The sequence below is a fragment of the Oncorhynchus mykiss genome, chromosome 8, assembly GCF_057628025.1.
Source record: "Oncorhynchus mykiss isolate SJ-2025 chromosome 8, ASM5762802v1, whole genome shotgun sequence".
NCBI classification, from domain to species: Eukaryota; Metazoa; Chordata; class Actinopteri; order Salmoniformes; family Salmonidae; genus Oncorhynchus; species Oncorhynchus mykiss.
Genome location: NC_143029.1, coordinates 60,913,822 through 60,929,378, shown reverse-complemented (window position 1 = coordinate 60,929,378; position 15,557 = coordinate 60,913,822). Strand labels below are relative to the sequence as shown.

General features: G+C 40.5%; 2 protein-coding genes across 5 annotated transcripts in view; both read left to right on the top strand.

Annotated features, from left to right (window-relative positions):
* The window catches only part of LOC110530238 (integrin beta-1), a 30,139-nt gene extending 24,459 nt beyond the window's left edge, over window positions 1–5,680 (top strand). The window contains exons 13-16 of one of the 2 annotated variants that reach the window (XM_021613135.3): window positions 748–983; window positions 1,326–1,492; window positions 2,596–2,679; window positions 4,575–5,680. In XM_021613135.3, coding sequence (XP_021468810.1) covers window positions 748–983; window positions 1,326–1,492; window positions 2,596–2,673 — 481 coding nt within the window. In that variant the 3' untranslated portion in view covers window positions 2,674–2,679; window positions 4,575–5,680. The remainder of the gene's footprint in view (window positions 1–747; window positions 984–1,325; window positions 1,493–2,595; window positions 2,680–4,574) is intronic. The other variant, XM_021613136.3, reaches the window with a different exon arrangement.
* Window positions 5,681–6,458: 778 nt separating this feature from the next.
* The window catches only part of LOC110530239 (enhancer of polycomb homolog 1), a 34,255-nt gene continuing 25,156 nt past the window's right edge, over window positions 6,459–15,557 (top strand). The window contains exons 1-3 of one of the 3 annotated variants that reach the window (XM_090182144.1): window positions 6,523–6,868; window positions 9,411–9,488; window positions 9,862–9,954. Coding sequence is in view for 1 of the 3 variants with exons in the window: in XM_021613138.3 (XP_021468813.2) it covers window positions 11,865–12,017 (153 nt within the window). In the remaining 2 variants the exon portion in view is untranslated. Of the gene's footprint in view, window positions 6,869–9,410; window positions 9,489–9,861; window positions 9,955–10,033; window positions 12,018–15,557 lie in introns of those variants that run through there. The other 2 variants (XM_021613139.3, XM_021613138.3) reach the window with 2 other exon arrangements.

The following is a 15,557-nucleotide window of genomic DNA, read 5'->3' as shown; positions in this document are numbered from 1 at the left end:
CATGGTGGTGGCAGCATCATGCTGTGGGGATGTTTTTCAGCAGCAGGGACTGGGAGACCAGTCAGGATGGAGGCAAAGATGTACAGAGGTCCTTAATGAAAACCTGTTCCAGAGCGCTCAAGACTTCAGACTGGGGCGAAGGTTCACCTTCAAAACAGGTCAACGACCCTAAGCACACAGCCAAGACAATGCAGGAGTGGCTTTGGGACAAGTCTCTAAATGTCCTTGAGTGGCCCAGCCAGAACCCGGATTTGAACCCGATCGAACAGAGAGACCTGACAATACCGGTGCAGCGATGCTCCCCTTCCAACCTGACAGAGCTTGAGAGGATCTGCAGAGCAGAATGGAACAAAGTCCTCAAATACAGGTGTGCCAAGCTTGTAGTGTCATACCCAAGAAGACTAAGCTATAATCGCTGCCAAAGGTGATTTAGCAAAGTACTCAGTAAAGGGTCTGAATACTTATGTAATATGATACCTTTTTTTTATTTTTATGAATCGGCAGAAATTTCTTTAAAAAAAATGTTCTTTATCATTGTGTGTGTGTGGATTGAGGGCCATACATTTTAGAGTAAGGCTGTAACCTAACAGAATGTGGAAAAAGTCAAGGAGTCTGAATACTTTCCGAAGGCACTGTATAACCAGGGGAAAAAAATTGTATTGTAAAAAAAATACTAATAATTTTATTCATCTTAATACCTATCTGTATGGCTATAGCCTGACCATGTTATTGTCCTCTCTCTAAAAGGGAGTGTGTTCAGTGCCGGGCCTTTGAGACTGGAGAGAAGAAGGACACGTGTCAGAGGGACTGCAGCTATTTCAACCTGATCAGAGTGAAGGATCGGGACAAGCTGCCCCAGCCAGCCGACCAATCCTACCCCCTATCCCACTGTAAGGAGAGGGACGCCAACGACTGTTGGTTCTACTACACCTACGCCGTCAGGAACGACACAATGAGGGAGGTCTACGTGGTCGAGACTCTGGGTGAGTGGATGGCTGGTGCTGCACCATTGAGAAGCAAATATCTTTGATCATCCATTTAGGAATAGCCTGCCCTAATGACTTCATGTCTGTATGGCATTTTACAGCCCGCATCCCTAATGGCACCTTTAATCCCTATAATCTCTGGTCAAAAGTAGTGTACTACAAAATGACATGGTGCATTACGAAGGGAATAGGGTGCCATTTGGGACAGAGCCAAAGTGTAGGCCTATAATTATACATTTTATTTGGCGGACGCCTTTCAAAACACAAGTACATAGTCCATTGTATATGATTAACTGTAAATGCATAATGTTGCCATGTGTGTTCCCTGCTGTGCTCCAGAGTGCCCAGCGGGCCCTGACATCATCCCCATCGTGGCTGGCGTGGTGGCGGGCATTGTGCTCATTGGCCTGGCCCTACTGCTCATCTGGAAGCTGCTCATGATCATCCACGACCGCAGAGAGTTCGCCAAGTTCGAGAAGGAGAAGATGAACGCCAAATGGGACACGGTAAGGCATCCTGTTGGATCACACCAGCACAGCTGGCTTTCAAATAAGAATATCAACTTTTATATTATCGGTGATTTGCTTTCTTTTCACTGTTCAGATATCTGGGGTTGCATTCATAAAGTGTCTCAGAGTAGGTGTGCTGATCTAGGATCCGTTTTGCCTTTAGATCACAATTAATAAGATTGAATGGATAGGGGGGCCTGACTCTAGATCAGCACTCCTATTCAGAGACACTAGATGCATACGGCCCCTGGTCTACTCTTGAAATGTGAGATGAATTTCTGTCCTAAATTAACACACACACACACTATATATATATATATAAGCATTCCTTTTACGCCTATCTCAAGAGATGCACTTAATTGTCTTGGTTATCTATGCGAAAACCAACCGTTATATTTGTGCCTTGGCTACCTCTTTAGCTACATCTCCTGTTTTGTGCCAACAATGGCAGCACAGAAACCTGGCTCTGTCACGCTGTTGAGGGAGTGGCCTTTCCTCCATGGGCATTTTGCTGGCTAGGAGTGCTGCCACTATCTGTCCACTCATCAGTACTTCATGCCCATAATAGGCAATGAAGCTGAGGGAGAGGGTGTGCTTGGTCACCAACAGAATAAAGCTCAATCCAGCTGCTCAGTGTGCTCTGACAGTCATAGCAACAGTATTTCATGTTTATAGTAGAATGACAGAGCACTTGTGTGCTGAGAAAGTGCACAGCTGAGAGAGAATATAGCCTCTGGTCGAGTCCCAAATGGCTCCATATTACCTAAATAGTGCACTACCTTTTGACGAGAACCCCCGTGGGCCCTGGTCAAAAATAGTGGTACTGGTCAAAAGTAGTGGTAGTGCACTATAAATGGAATAGGGTGCTATTTGGGATGCAACCTCATTCTCAAAGAGCATGGCTATTGCTAAACCATTGGGGTTGGATATGTTTGTATTCTGAATGATGGATAGACCCCTAGTTGGTAAACCTTTTCTGCTTTCTTTGTCCCTCAACCATTACTCCCTCCATCCTGTCATCTTTTACTGCTTACTTTCTTTTCATGCTCTTTCTTGTTCTTCTTTTCTCTGACCCCTGTCTGTCTCATTGTTGACCATAGCAAGAGAATCCTATATACAAGAGCCCTATAAATAAGTTCCAGAATCCAAGCTATGGGCGTAAAGGCGTGGTCCTATAAGTTTACGTTTGTATTGCCTATCTCTCTTTTCCCTTTTCCTGCATGTACTTTACTTTCCCCTTGTGGTGTTTTGTGATTCAGTTTTGCATATTTTCTTCACCCTTTTTCACTGATATTTTCATTCTTAAGAAAAAAAAACATATATTCAACTTCTTAAAAGCAAAAGCTGTAATATAACCGTTTTCTCATTTCAGTAGCGAGTTTAAAGTTTCTGGTACTGTCTGAGGCAACCTGAAGAACACATTTGTCTAAAAATGAATCACTTAATAAAACGGGATATATAAAAAAAACTATGGTGGTCTATAGCTCACCAACATCTATCCAATTCGCTCTGCCTTATTTTAAATGGGTTAAGGTTTAACATGTATTTAACTGCATGTTGTTGGGTGTGCCATTAACATGCTAGATTATAGGACAGGTGACTGCTTTGTTCGCAAGTCCCTATTGAAATGTTGAAAATCGTATTGTCCAAATGGAGACGTGCTGCTCTGGAATTAATTTTAACCAAACAATTTGATATGTGAAGTGGTTCTAACCGAATGATTCTCTTTTTGGACAACATTCCAAATGGCACCTATGGGCCCTGGTCAAAAATAGTTATGTATGTACAGTGGGGAGAACAAGTATTTCATACACTGCCGATTTTGCAGGTTTTCCTACTTACAAAGCATGTAGAGATCTGTAATTTTTATCATAGGTACACTTCAACTGTGAGAGATGGAATCTAAAACAAAAATCCAGAAAATCCAGAATTGTTTTTTTTTTTTTTGTAATTAATTTGCATGACATAAGTATTTGATACATCAGAAAAGCAGAACTTAATATTTGGTACAGAAACCTTTTTTGCAATTAACGTGATCATATGGTTCCTGTAGTTCTTGGCCAGGTTTGCACACACTGCAGCAGGGATTTTGGCCCACTCCCCCATACAGGTTTCGGGGCTGTCGCTGGGCAATACAGACTTTCAGCTCCCTCCAAATATTTTCTATTGGGACCTATTCCTTCTCTGGATCATCCAGATGGTCATTGGCAAACTTCAGATGGGCCTGGACATGCGCTGGCTTGAGCAGGGGGACCTTGCGTGCGCTGCAGGATTTTAATCCATGCGTAGTGTGTTACTAATGGTTTTCTTTGAGACTGTGGTCCCAGCTCTCTTCAGGTCATTGACCAGGTCCTGCCGTGTAGTTCTGGGCTGATCCCTCACCTTCCTCATGATCATTGATGCCCCACGAGGTGAGATCTTGCATGGAGCCCCAGACCAAGGGTGATTGACCGTCATCTTGAACTTCTTCCATTTTCTAATAATTGCGCCAACAGTTGTTGCCGTCTCACCGAGCTGCTTGCCTAATATCCTGTAGCCCATCCCAGCCTTGTGCAGGTCTACAATTTGAACCCTGATGTCCTTACACAGCTCTCTGGTCTTGGCCATTGTGGAGAGGTTGGAGTCTGTTTGATTGAGTGTGTGGACAGGTGTCTTTCAAACAAGTTCAAACAGGTGCAGTTAATACAGGTAATGAGTGGAGAACAGGAGGGCTTCTTAAAGAAAAACTAACAGGTCTGTGAGAGCTGGAATTCTTACTGGTTGGTAGGTGATCAAGTACTTATGTCATGCAATAAAATGCAAATGAATTACTTAAAAATCATACAATGTGATTTTCTGGATTTTGTTTTCGATTCCGTCTCTCAGTTGAAGTGTACCTATGATAAAAAATTACAGACCTCTACATGCTTTAAGTAGGAAACACTGCCGATTTTGCAGGTTATCAAATACTTGTTCTCCCCACTGTATGTATGTAGTTAAATAAAAGGTTAACAAAAAAATAGGGAATATGCTGCCATTTGGGACAAAGACAATGTATCCATGATTACTCTTTCTCACTCTTTTTGCTTGTCTTTTGCAGGGTGAGAATCCCATCTACAAGAGTGCTGTAACAACTGTTGTCAATCCAAAATACGAGGGCAAATGATGGAGAATCCTCTCTGTCATTACAACACTGTATGCAAAATAATATTGTGGGGGGTTTATGTTCATGGTTTGTTTTTGTAGTCACCAAATAATAGCAGTGCATTTTGCCACTATTTCAGTATGTTTTACTAACCGTTTTTTTCTATGCATCATTTGAATTGAAAAATTGTACAGTATGTATAAACTTTGGTTTTTACTTTTTTGTGGAACTTGGCCGAATGTTTAAACTGATTTTATTTTTGCCACAGGACTGGTAAGGTCATTGAAGGTGTGGTTGTGCCTTTCATAGAACCGTGGAGCCATTATTTCTGTTTTTGAGGGTGAAATTGGATGTCGATATGGGACAAGATACGTAGCGATAGCTGGCCATTAGGACAGCAGTAAATTGTAATGTGTACAGTTTGTAGGAAATTCTGTGTAAAGCCATATTTTAGTCACAGAAAGGGGCTGGAAGCAAAGGTATGTTAATCAATTTATTATTCAACCTGAACAATCAATTTAAATGTTAATTTTTTAAAGATAGTCATGATATTTGTAAATCTTTATAAAATAAAATGACATTAATGTACATTAGTAGTATTATGGGCTCCAGGTTTAAATTGTTTAGTTTTAAAGAACTCAGGTCCCTATTAAACTCTTAATAGCGATGCCAAATATTACAGAACTCACTGCCTTGTTTGCAAACAATGCCTTATTTTTAAGTGTCTTGCTTCAGTTACAGAAATTGAGTTCTGAATGGGGTTCTGAATGGTTTATTACTTGACCTGTATCCTCAGCGTGTTTTTATTTTACTGTTGAATAATTATCTTCTAATTAGATGGTTTAATCAAACTCTTCCATTGAATAATGGTGACTACATTTCAGTTATAAAGATCAGTGTTAAGGGAGTGACGTCATTCAGATCTTTGTAGAATTTCAAACATCCCACTTAGTTGTAAGAACACAGTTTTTAAAGTGCCTTTTTATTTCATCACGTTCACATTTTGCATTACTTTATTTCTGAAATTATTTATTAAAGTTCCAAAACAAATTACCCCAAAATTGTTCCATGCTGCGTGTGTGTCATTTGTCCTTGCTTTCTTTTTGTTAGAAAGATTCCAAGGAATGTTTGGCTCACTGTGGCCTAGGCCTCTGATCCAGCTTTCAACTCACTGTTCATCTTGTGCTACCCACATGTTTTCTACAGTTTAACAGATGCATTTCACCTCTTATTTTTGCCAATTCATGCATTTTCCAACTCTGGATAAATCTCAGGATAGTGTCCTGATCTGAACAACAAAAATACAGCTGCCACTGTTTTCAGATGCTGCACTGCCTAATGAGCATTTGTAGATACTTGAGTCATATGGCATCAGCACTGCCACTAGCTTGGAGGAGGGGAACAAGGCCAATCCACAGGACACAGTTGGTGCGAACATTGGTATCAGGAGTTGGAAGCGCGGCTCCAATACAGGTTGGGAGAATGCCCAATGGTTGAAATTAGTTTTCTGTTGTGTTAGACCTTTTTTGCAAGGTAGACAGTTTGACGTTAGTGGGTCTCTCTGGTAATTGTTTTGTTTTTGTGAATAGTTCCATCACAGAATAAAATTGTAATCCCGTAAATAATACATTGTATAATTTGTTCCACTGATTTAAATCAAGCTGTAAGTAGTGTACAGATTGACATCTCTCCCAACCTGCAGTCAGGCAGCATTCAAATAATATAATAATCATTTCCGTACTGCAATTGAAAGACTGCGTTTCTGCGTCTGTTTCCATCTTGTATGTTAGGTGGTCCATTCCCAAGGTAATACAGAGGGTTTAGAATACCGTGTACAACAGATGGAACTTTCTCGTTTGAGGGTGAGCTCATCAACCCAGTGTTCTCTACCTCATTGCTCTCTACAGATTGGTGCCAGCCACCGACCAATCAGGATGCGTCTTCTATTGCAAAGTTGTTAACCCCCAACAAGAACACTTCTCTCCTAGTTTTGCTAGCTAATCTTCTTGGAAATAACAAGTATAATTATCTGATCTCAATAACGTATTACTTCGACGGAGAGAGAGGCTTTCCGATACGATCAAGAGAAATCCGATGCTTAACAAAAAGCTGAATGACGTCTTATCAGGAGAATTTTACTGCATGGCGTTTGCAAAACGATAACGTTACGCCAGCGTCTGTCCTTGGCTTTTGGGGAATCACTCATGATCACAAGAAATGTTATCACCCATCCTGGAGTCAATTTTACGGTAAGTTTTTCAGGTATCTTTGTATAGCTGATCGAAACAACTGTCGTGTGAATCGTCTTGTTTGGTGGATAGCAAGCTATCACAATTAAATTGAATGGCTTAAGTTTGCAAACCACCGATGTCAAATCAGCATGCTAGGCTACTTACTAGTAACTAACTACGTTAAAGTTACAATCGCGAGCCAGCTCCATTTTTAGCTTGTAAGTTAGCTAACGTTTTTAGTTTGGTTTAAGCGTTATAAATTGTCGTTTGCTTTCAAATGTTCTGACCTTCGAAATGCTAAACGTATTATTGTCCAAAGAGTCAGGAAGAAAGCCAGCTAATGCTAAGTTACGGACCAAATTCATGACCGCAACGTGTCATACATAAATCTGGTGTAAACTGTACAATTATTATTGTAAATCGGCTTGTAAATTTATAACCACTAACTAATTGTCATGTTCCAGCTAGGCAAGGAAGGCAATATTTGATAGCTTACACTGCCAACCAACTACCAGTGGTCTACAAAGGAACTGCACATTCATATTTGAAGTGTTGACTAACGCCAAGTTGTTTGGCATGTAGGTAATTAATAACAGAATAATCAGTATAGTGGCTGGATCAGACTTAACGTTACTAGCCCTGGGCTCGATGTCAGAGACACAACACTAGGCTTGTCCTCGCTTTGCGAACTACATTCCCAATGCTGTGTTGACGTTTACAAACGTCAATTATTGCTTTCACTAGTTTAAAAAAATATATGCTGATATGCCTCTTATACAGTTGCAGTTTTACACATCCATAAGCTGTGTGTGCCTCCAGTTGATGAATTACACTTCCTACCAATTTACGTTTACACACAGAGCTAATTAGCACAGGTGGCCGCCTATGTCTTCCGTAAACAAGCAATGTAACATGGAGATATGACCATGTGGAAACACTAACCCAATAAAAGTACCCGTACAGAACTTAACTCCCCGACCAGAAGATACTATCGTCAATAGGCACTAAAGCAGTTAGCATCTGAATGGGGTAGACTTGTCCTGGGGTCATAATCACGAAGCGTTTCGGAGAATGCTGATTTTAGTATCAGTTTTGCCTTTTAGGTCTTTTTGAGTTAGATTACATGGACAGGGGAGAGAGCAGGGGTGTATTCATTAGTTGTATTCTGTTACAAAACGTTTGGGCTGTTGCAAAAGGTTTTGCAATGGAAACTGTTTACTTTAATAACCAGTGGGAGTGGGACCTATCTGCATTTGTCCAATAGAAAGTTGTTTTTGTTGACAAACGCGTAGGGATCTACCTGCATTTAGTTTAAAACGAGTTTCTATTGGACAAATGCAGGTACAGTGCATTTGGAAAGTATTCAGGCCCCTTGACTTTTTTCATATTTTGTTAGGTTACAGGCTAATTCTAAAATGGATTAAAACATGTTTTCCTTCAATCTACATACAATACCCCATAATGACAAGGCAAAAACGTTGCTAATTTTATTTGTTAAAAATCAAATTTACATAACTATTCAGACCCTTTATTCACAACTTTGTTGAAGCACGTTTGGCAGCGATTATAGAATCAAGTCTTCTTGGGTATGATGCTACAAGCTTGTATTTTTGGAGTTTGTCCCATTCTGCTCTGCAGATCCTCAAGCTCTGTCAGGTTGGATGAGGACCGTCGCAACACAGGTATTTTCAGGTCTCTCCAGAGCTGTTTGATCGGGTTCAAGTCCGGGCTCTGGCTGGGCCACTGAATGATACTCTGGCTGGGCCACTCCTGCGTGGTCTTGACTGTGTGCTTCGGGTCATTGTCCTGTTTGAAGGTCAACCTTCGCCCTAGTCTGAGAACCTGCTCCAGAGTGCTCAGGACTTCATCAAGGATCTCTCTGTACTTTGCTCTTTCCCTCGATCCTGACTAGTCTCCCAGTCCCTGATGCTGAAAAACATCCCCACAGCATGATGCTGCCACAACCATGCTTCGCTGTAGGGATGCTATTGGCCAGGTGATGAGCGGTGCCTGGTTTCCTCCAGACTTGGCATTCAGGCCAAAGAGTTCAATCTTGGTTTCTTTCATCAGAACAGAGAATATTGTTTCTCATTGTCAGAGTTCTTTAGGTGCCTTTTGGCAAAATCAAAGCGGGCTGTCATGTGCCTTTTACTGAGGAGTGGCTTCCGTCTGGCCACTCTACCGTAAAGGCCTGATTGGTGGAGTGATGCAGAGATGGGAGAACCTTCCAGAAGGACAACCCATCTCCACAGAGGAACTCTAGTGCTCTGTCAGAGTGACCATTGGGTTCTTGGTCACCTCCCTGACCAGGGAGCTATTCCACCTCTAGGAATAGTCTTGGTGGTTCCAAACTTCTTTCATTTAAGAATGATGGAGGCCACTGTGTTCTTGGGGACCTTGAATGCTGCTGAAATGTTTTGGTAACCTTCCCCAGATCTGTGCCTCAACATTCCTTTAACCTCATGGCTTTATTTTTGCTCTGACATGCACTGTCAACTGTGGGACCTTATATAGACAGGTGTCCTTCCAAATCATGTCCAATCAATTGAATTTATTGCAGGTGGAAAATGGAAACAGGATGCACTTGAGCTCAATTTTGAGTCTCTTAGCAAAGGGTCTGAATACTTCTGTAAATAAGGTATGTTTTATTTAATACATTTACAAAAATGTCTACCTGTTCTTGGTTTGTTATTATGGGGTATTGTGTGTAGATTGAGGAATTTTAACTTATTCCACTTATTCCATTTTGGGGGGGGGGTGAAGGGGTCTGAACTTTCCAAATGCACTGTAGGTCCCTCCCTGTTTGTTTCATTGTGTTTGCCCTTTTTGGTTCCTAGCGTAAACAATGTTTTGCCTCTCTAATCTGAGCAATGAATACACACAAGCACGCCCACTCTGAGATTTGAGTTACTCTTTGCAATTGGAACCGCTGTCCCAGTCCCATCAACATGATGACCCCTTTGATTAAACACTCAAAGGAATGATGAGCTGTTTTTTTTATTCCCACTCAGATCCCAATGATGCTGTCTTTTGTAATGGTCGACGCCGAGTGGAACCTACAACTCTTGGAGCCTGGCTAGACCCGATGTCTGCCATTACTATAGGTAAGCCCTGAGAATGTCCTATATGGGCTTTAGTAAAGCACCAGATGCATCTCCACTTGGCATTCATGAGGTATTGGGGTAAGGCACAGAGAGACTAGCATCCTGTCCAGGGGGTGTATTTGTACATTAAGCTGCCTCACACTACAGAAACAGGAGATGGATTCATGCCCTATGGTAGCATGGCTGATGTGACTCAGATGGTACACAGCTAAGGAGAGCTGTGACACTTGTCTGGACAGGAGCCTGTTGATGGTGCAATATTCACAACAAAATTGGCTTGAGCTTTGATTGGTTCTCTCAAATGTTTATTTTTTCTGGGGGGTTGAGACCTCTTTATTTGAAAATCCAAAAGTTGTATGAGAAGGGGGTAGGACTTGGGTGCTGTGTGGGTGTTTGGCACAGGATAACCAATCAGTAAAGCACAGCCACCATCATTATAGACACATTGTGACTACAATATCAAGGAGCCTTTAGACTGACGGTGGGAAGACTTTGAGTTTGGTGTCAAGCGGACTAGCCTTATTGACCATTCGGGCTCGGACAAGGCTTGCCAACTTATGGCACCAGAACCCTTTGTTTTGGGGTTCTTATTATTTCCAAATATTTGAATTACACACGATGTTGGTAGCACTTTAATTGGCGAGGACAGGCTTGTGGTAATGGCTGGAGCAGAATGATATCAAACATGTTTTCCAGCCACCACTGTTGAATTACGATAGGATTTACACACTGGTCAACGGAGGACCACACAGTTTGGTTGCAGCGGGCCACAGTTCTAGGGTTAATCACACCACAAGAGGGCAACATTTTCAAACTTTGAAAATATTTTCAGAAGCTGTTCAGTTCCCCGTACTGGTAGTGACTAGTAATTTAGTAAGTCTAGTCATATTTTACTTTGGTTATTTTCAAATAACACTCGTAGTTTATGTTTCAAGGGTTTTATATTTTTGTTTCAACTTAAGAGCTAGGCTTGGTACTGCATCAGCAAGATGCAGCAAAACAACTTCAAATATTTGGTATCATGCCAGAGCATTGTAATGCAAATGCATCATGTATGGTTTGTTAGTTATCATCCATGTCTTCCCATCCCAATATTTAATAGAAGTTACTAAATCCCAATATATTTAATCACATTTACAAAATCCCAATATTTAATCAAATTTAAAAACATCCCCCCTCAATGTTCAAATCACATGTAAAACAACTGAGGAATAAAAGGTGCATGATAATACAATGTCTAATGTTAGAGACAATCATTCAGAATTATTTGTCACTGATTTAAAAAATAATAATCTAACTAGGCAAGTCAAATAAGGGGCCTGGGATAAAAAAAATACAATATAAATATAGGACAAAACACATCACAACAAGAGAGAGACAACACTACATAAAGAGAGACCTAATGATAAGGCAATGTAGGCTTTAGATTGTAACCAATTAGGGACATTCAGCATGCCCCTTTTGTAATTGGATTCCAAATTTAACCTGAAACATATAATGGTTAGCTACTTACCCAAATGATGTAAATGTTTTATTTGACTTGTTTAGTTTTGGGGGGCACGTCCCCCACCGTCGCGAACGCGCACGCGCTCGGGACCGCGTGGGAATGGCTGTTCGGTGATCGGTGGGTTGGGCTGCTTTGAGCGTTAAAGAGTTTTTAATGTCCGCCATGTTGGCCATGGCGTACTGAACCACCGATAGACAGGGAAGCCTCTGAAAAAAAGACCGAAATAGAGCGATCAAGATCCGGGCCTTCCCGGCTCCGTTCGCGACGCCCTAACTTTAGCTTTAATAGGCCGAACCGTATATGTCAGAATAACCGCACAGAATCATCCATGAAAGCTCAACTCGAAACCGATGTGAATTTAAGGAGATTGGATAGATTTATGTTGCATCTCGAATTTTAAAAAATGAGTAAATTGTCGTTTCGGGCACGGGCGCTGGACGCTTCCAAGCCACTACCCGTCTTCCGATGTGAGGATTTACCCGACCTGCATGAATATGCATCTATTAACCGGGCAGTGCCACAAATGCCGACGGGGATGGAGAAAGAAGAGGAATCGGTATGTTTTTATAGTTCGAAAATATGCAAATAAACATTTCTCCTTATTTTTATATTTTGAGGCGCTCCTCTTTTTTTCTGCGCATGTTTGCACAAAATGGCCGCCAATTTTATTTAAAAAAAACACGACGAAAATGTTGTGTAGATAGTCTTAACAATAAGTGGATACATTTTCCAGATCACTAAGGATGAATTATTTATATATATTATTCAATATTCTGGTTTTAGTTGGTTATTTTCGCTGGAGGAGATTTTCTAAGTACAAAGGAATCACGTGACTCCCATGAATCCGACATTTTGTTGTGTGTCTCTGGGATGTGCCTTGTCTGTTGGCGTAATGGCAAAGGACCGGTGCAAGGGGGAGCTAATGATCAGACATTCTTTATGTGCCTGTGTGAAGACGATACTGGCGGAAAAATGTCAACATTGCATGCCTCGAGTAGAAAAGGTCCGTGTTTTTAGATAAAACAAAGCTAGCTAAATGTGCACTCAAACTACCCATTGTTTGACTCGCATGTTCTGGTCATGTTTAAGTATTAACCAACGAATGAGAAATCACTCATTGGTGCACTGTTTTGCTTTACTTTCAATTAACTTATGATTGGGTGATTACAATGTGTATTTTTCTTACCGCCTTGGTTAATATTTGGCTCTCGCCCCAAGGTTCCATGTGTCTAGAGTGTTGTCTACGCACGTGGCTTTGTTATGGTGTGGACGTTTGTACCTGTCAAAATTGCATGTCAGTCAGTCTGTTTTGGTAATCAAATCCAAGTTTAGTGGTCGTGTACACAGTTTAACAGATATTATAGCGGGTGCAGAGAAGTTTGTTACTAGCTCCTAACAGTGCGGCAAAGATGTCAAATAAGTACACAAATAATGATCATAAACAAGAAATCGTGCCTCTTGGGCCATGTCTGTGTTTACATTTCAGTGAAACTTGTATAGCCTGCTTTTTAAAAACATGTTATATTGTATTTATATACATGCCGTGCTTCAGTTGAAACATGGACTTTATTTAATGACCGTTGGAATTTTCTGTCAATCCATTTCAAGGGTTTTGCCGTCTGTTAGCTGAAGAACAAGCAGCTCCGTCCTTATATCGAGGCTTGAGTTGAGTTTTGATAACTGGGCAATTTTCTTGCAACGACATTGAGTCACCAACATCAGTCGATTCTTGTAAAAATGTCGATTCTTGTAAAAATGTCTTCTGTGTGTGTCCTGTACAACTGCAGTCATTCTGCGTGTGCTTAAAATTCACAAGTTAAATAAAAACTTTTATCGAATACAACCCCTGACTTTTTTCTTAATTTGTGTTGCTCAACTCAATTAAATCGGCTAGTGCAATCCGGGATCTCTGGGACATCCACATCTTATCCCCTACCCTGACCATTTAAAATGTAAACTTTAAGGGAGAGAGGGCGTCGTCCCAAGGATCCCGGATAGCATATACCCAATTGAATCTCGCTAAAACTTTTTTTAAAAATATTTTTTTATTAATAGTATGAATTTCACCACCCCGCAGAAGGATCACAGTTGTACAGGAGTTTCAGGTAAGCGTTTTCAGAATTGACATTTTAATAAGAATCGGCTGATTGGTAACTCAATGTTGCTAGCGAATCCCGCGACCAGTTGTCAAAACTCAACTCCGCCTCAATATAAGAGAACGGAGTTGAGTGTTCCTCAGCTAGCCTTCTGTGTGTGTGAAGCTATAATTTAAGGTGCGATGCTCCCTGCAGATCTGTTTTCATTAATTGCACATTTTGACTTGAATGTGTTAATTTATTTATGGGAGGTCGGGACATTTCTTCTTGACATTTCTCTGTGACACAATGTATCTTATTGCTCTTGGAGGCTTGGTGTCAGCCAGAGGTTTTGTGTGTTAGGCAGCCACCACAGCTGTAGTAAACTAGTGGCATGCAGAGCACAGTAGGAGTCCCAGCAAGGGGGCCCCTTAACAATTAGAGCCCCACAGTGGAGGTGTCATAATACCCATACAACCTAGTGGTCCAACAGTAAAATGGTTCCAATGGCTGCTAGGTTTTACAGGTATTAAGGTATTATGACTCATACTGTTGTACTCTTTAAGTCTCCACTCCAGCCAACTGAAATGGACTGTTGCCACCATAACAGAATTTGGATTTCGATACCAGGTTTAGTATCACAATTCTTGATACCATCAAGATACCACATAAAAAAAGGCATGTTAGCCGTTCACAGAATGGCATTTGATGCAGACATAAACCATGCTACTGCTCTGTTCAATAGTTGGGCATTTTTTTGAGTGTAATAAATTGTAATGTATTGATATTGCTTCTGACAGCCATGTATGCATTAATGAATCACATACAATCAATTTGACTTTGTTTGTCAGTCTAAGGATTCTGACCTTTTTTTTTCAATTTTTGCCTAAAAATGACACCCATATCTAACTGCCTGTAGCTCAGGACCTGAAGTAAGGATATGCATATTATTGGTACCATTTGAAAGGTAACACTTTGAAGTTTGTGGAAATGTGAAATTTATGTTTGAGAATATAACACATTTGATCTGGTAAAAGATAATACCATCTTCGAAATGCAAGAGAAAGACCATGTATTATTCCAGCCCAAGCACCATTTACATTTTGGCCACTAGATGGCAGAAGTGTATGCGCAACGTTTTAGACTGATCCCATGAACCATTGCATATATGTTCAACATTTTGTATCAAGACTGCCCAAATGTGCCTAATTGGTTTATTAATACATTTTCAAGTTAATAACTGTGCACTCTCCTCAAACAATAGCATTGTATTCTTTCACTTTAATAGCTACTGTAAATTAGACCGTGCAGTTAAATCATTTTTAATCTAAGCTTTCTGTCCATATCAGATAAGTCTATGTCCTGGGATTTTTTGTTGTTGCTTACAAACTCATGCTCATCACATTAGCCTACGTTAGCTCAACCGTCCTGTGGACGGGACACCAATCCCGCAGAGGTTATTAACATGATCTTTTTATGAATTATGGTACCTTTGTTTTATTTAAAATGTGTCATGTCACAAATTCTTCAATTCACAAAGTGACGTTGGCTGATGAACATTCTCATAGAAAAAAACCTAGATCTCCTAAGCCCATATTTTATCACAGATCTTATTTTCGGCGGTTATCCAAGAATGCCATACATTTTCCTCGTAGTCTTTGTCCAACGAATCATGGCGGAGTTGGTGCCTATAAAAAGTCGCCTTTACTATTTATCTCCATAGAGCATCTTTGGGAGACGTAAGAGAGACCAAATAATTGAATGAATAAAGATTTTGGTGGTAATCAGCTTATTTTGCATTATTTTACGTTACTCCCTTATTCGGAAATTGATTACAAAGTTTGACTCTCATCTAAACATTTTTTTTTACTTCCTCATTAGACATTTTTGCAAATTTCTTTTAAAAAAAACTGACACGTTACATAAGTATTCAGACCCTTTACTCAGTACTTTAAAGCACCTTTGTCAGCGATTTAAAGACTTATTTGGTATGACGCTACAAGTTTGGCACACCTGTATTT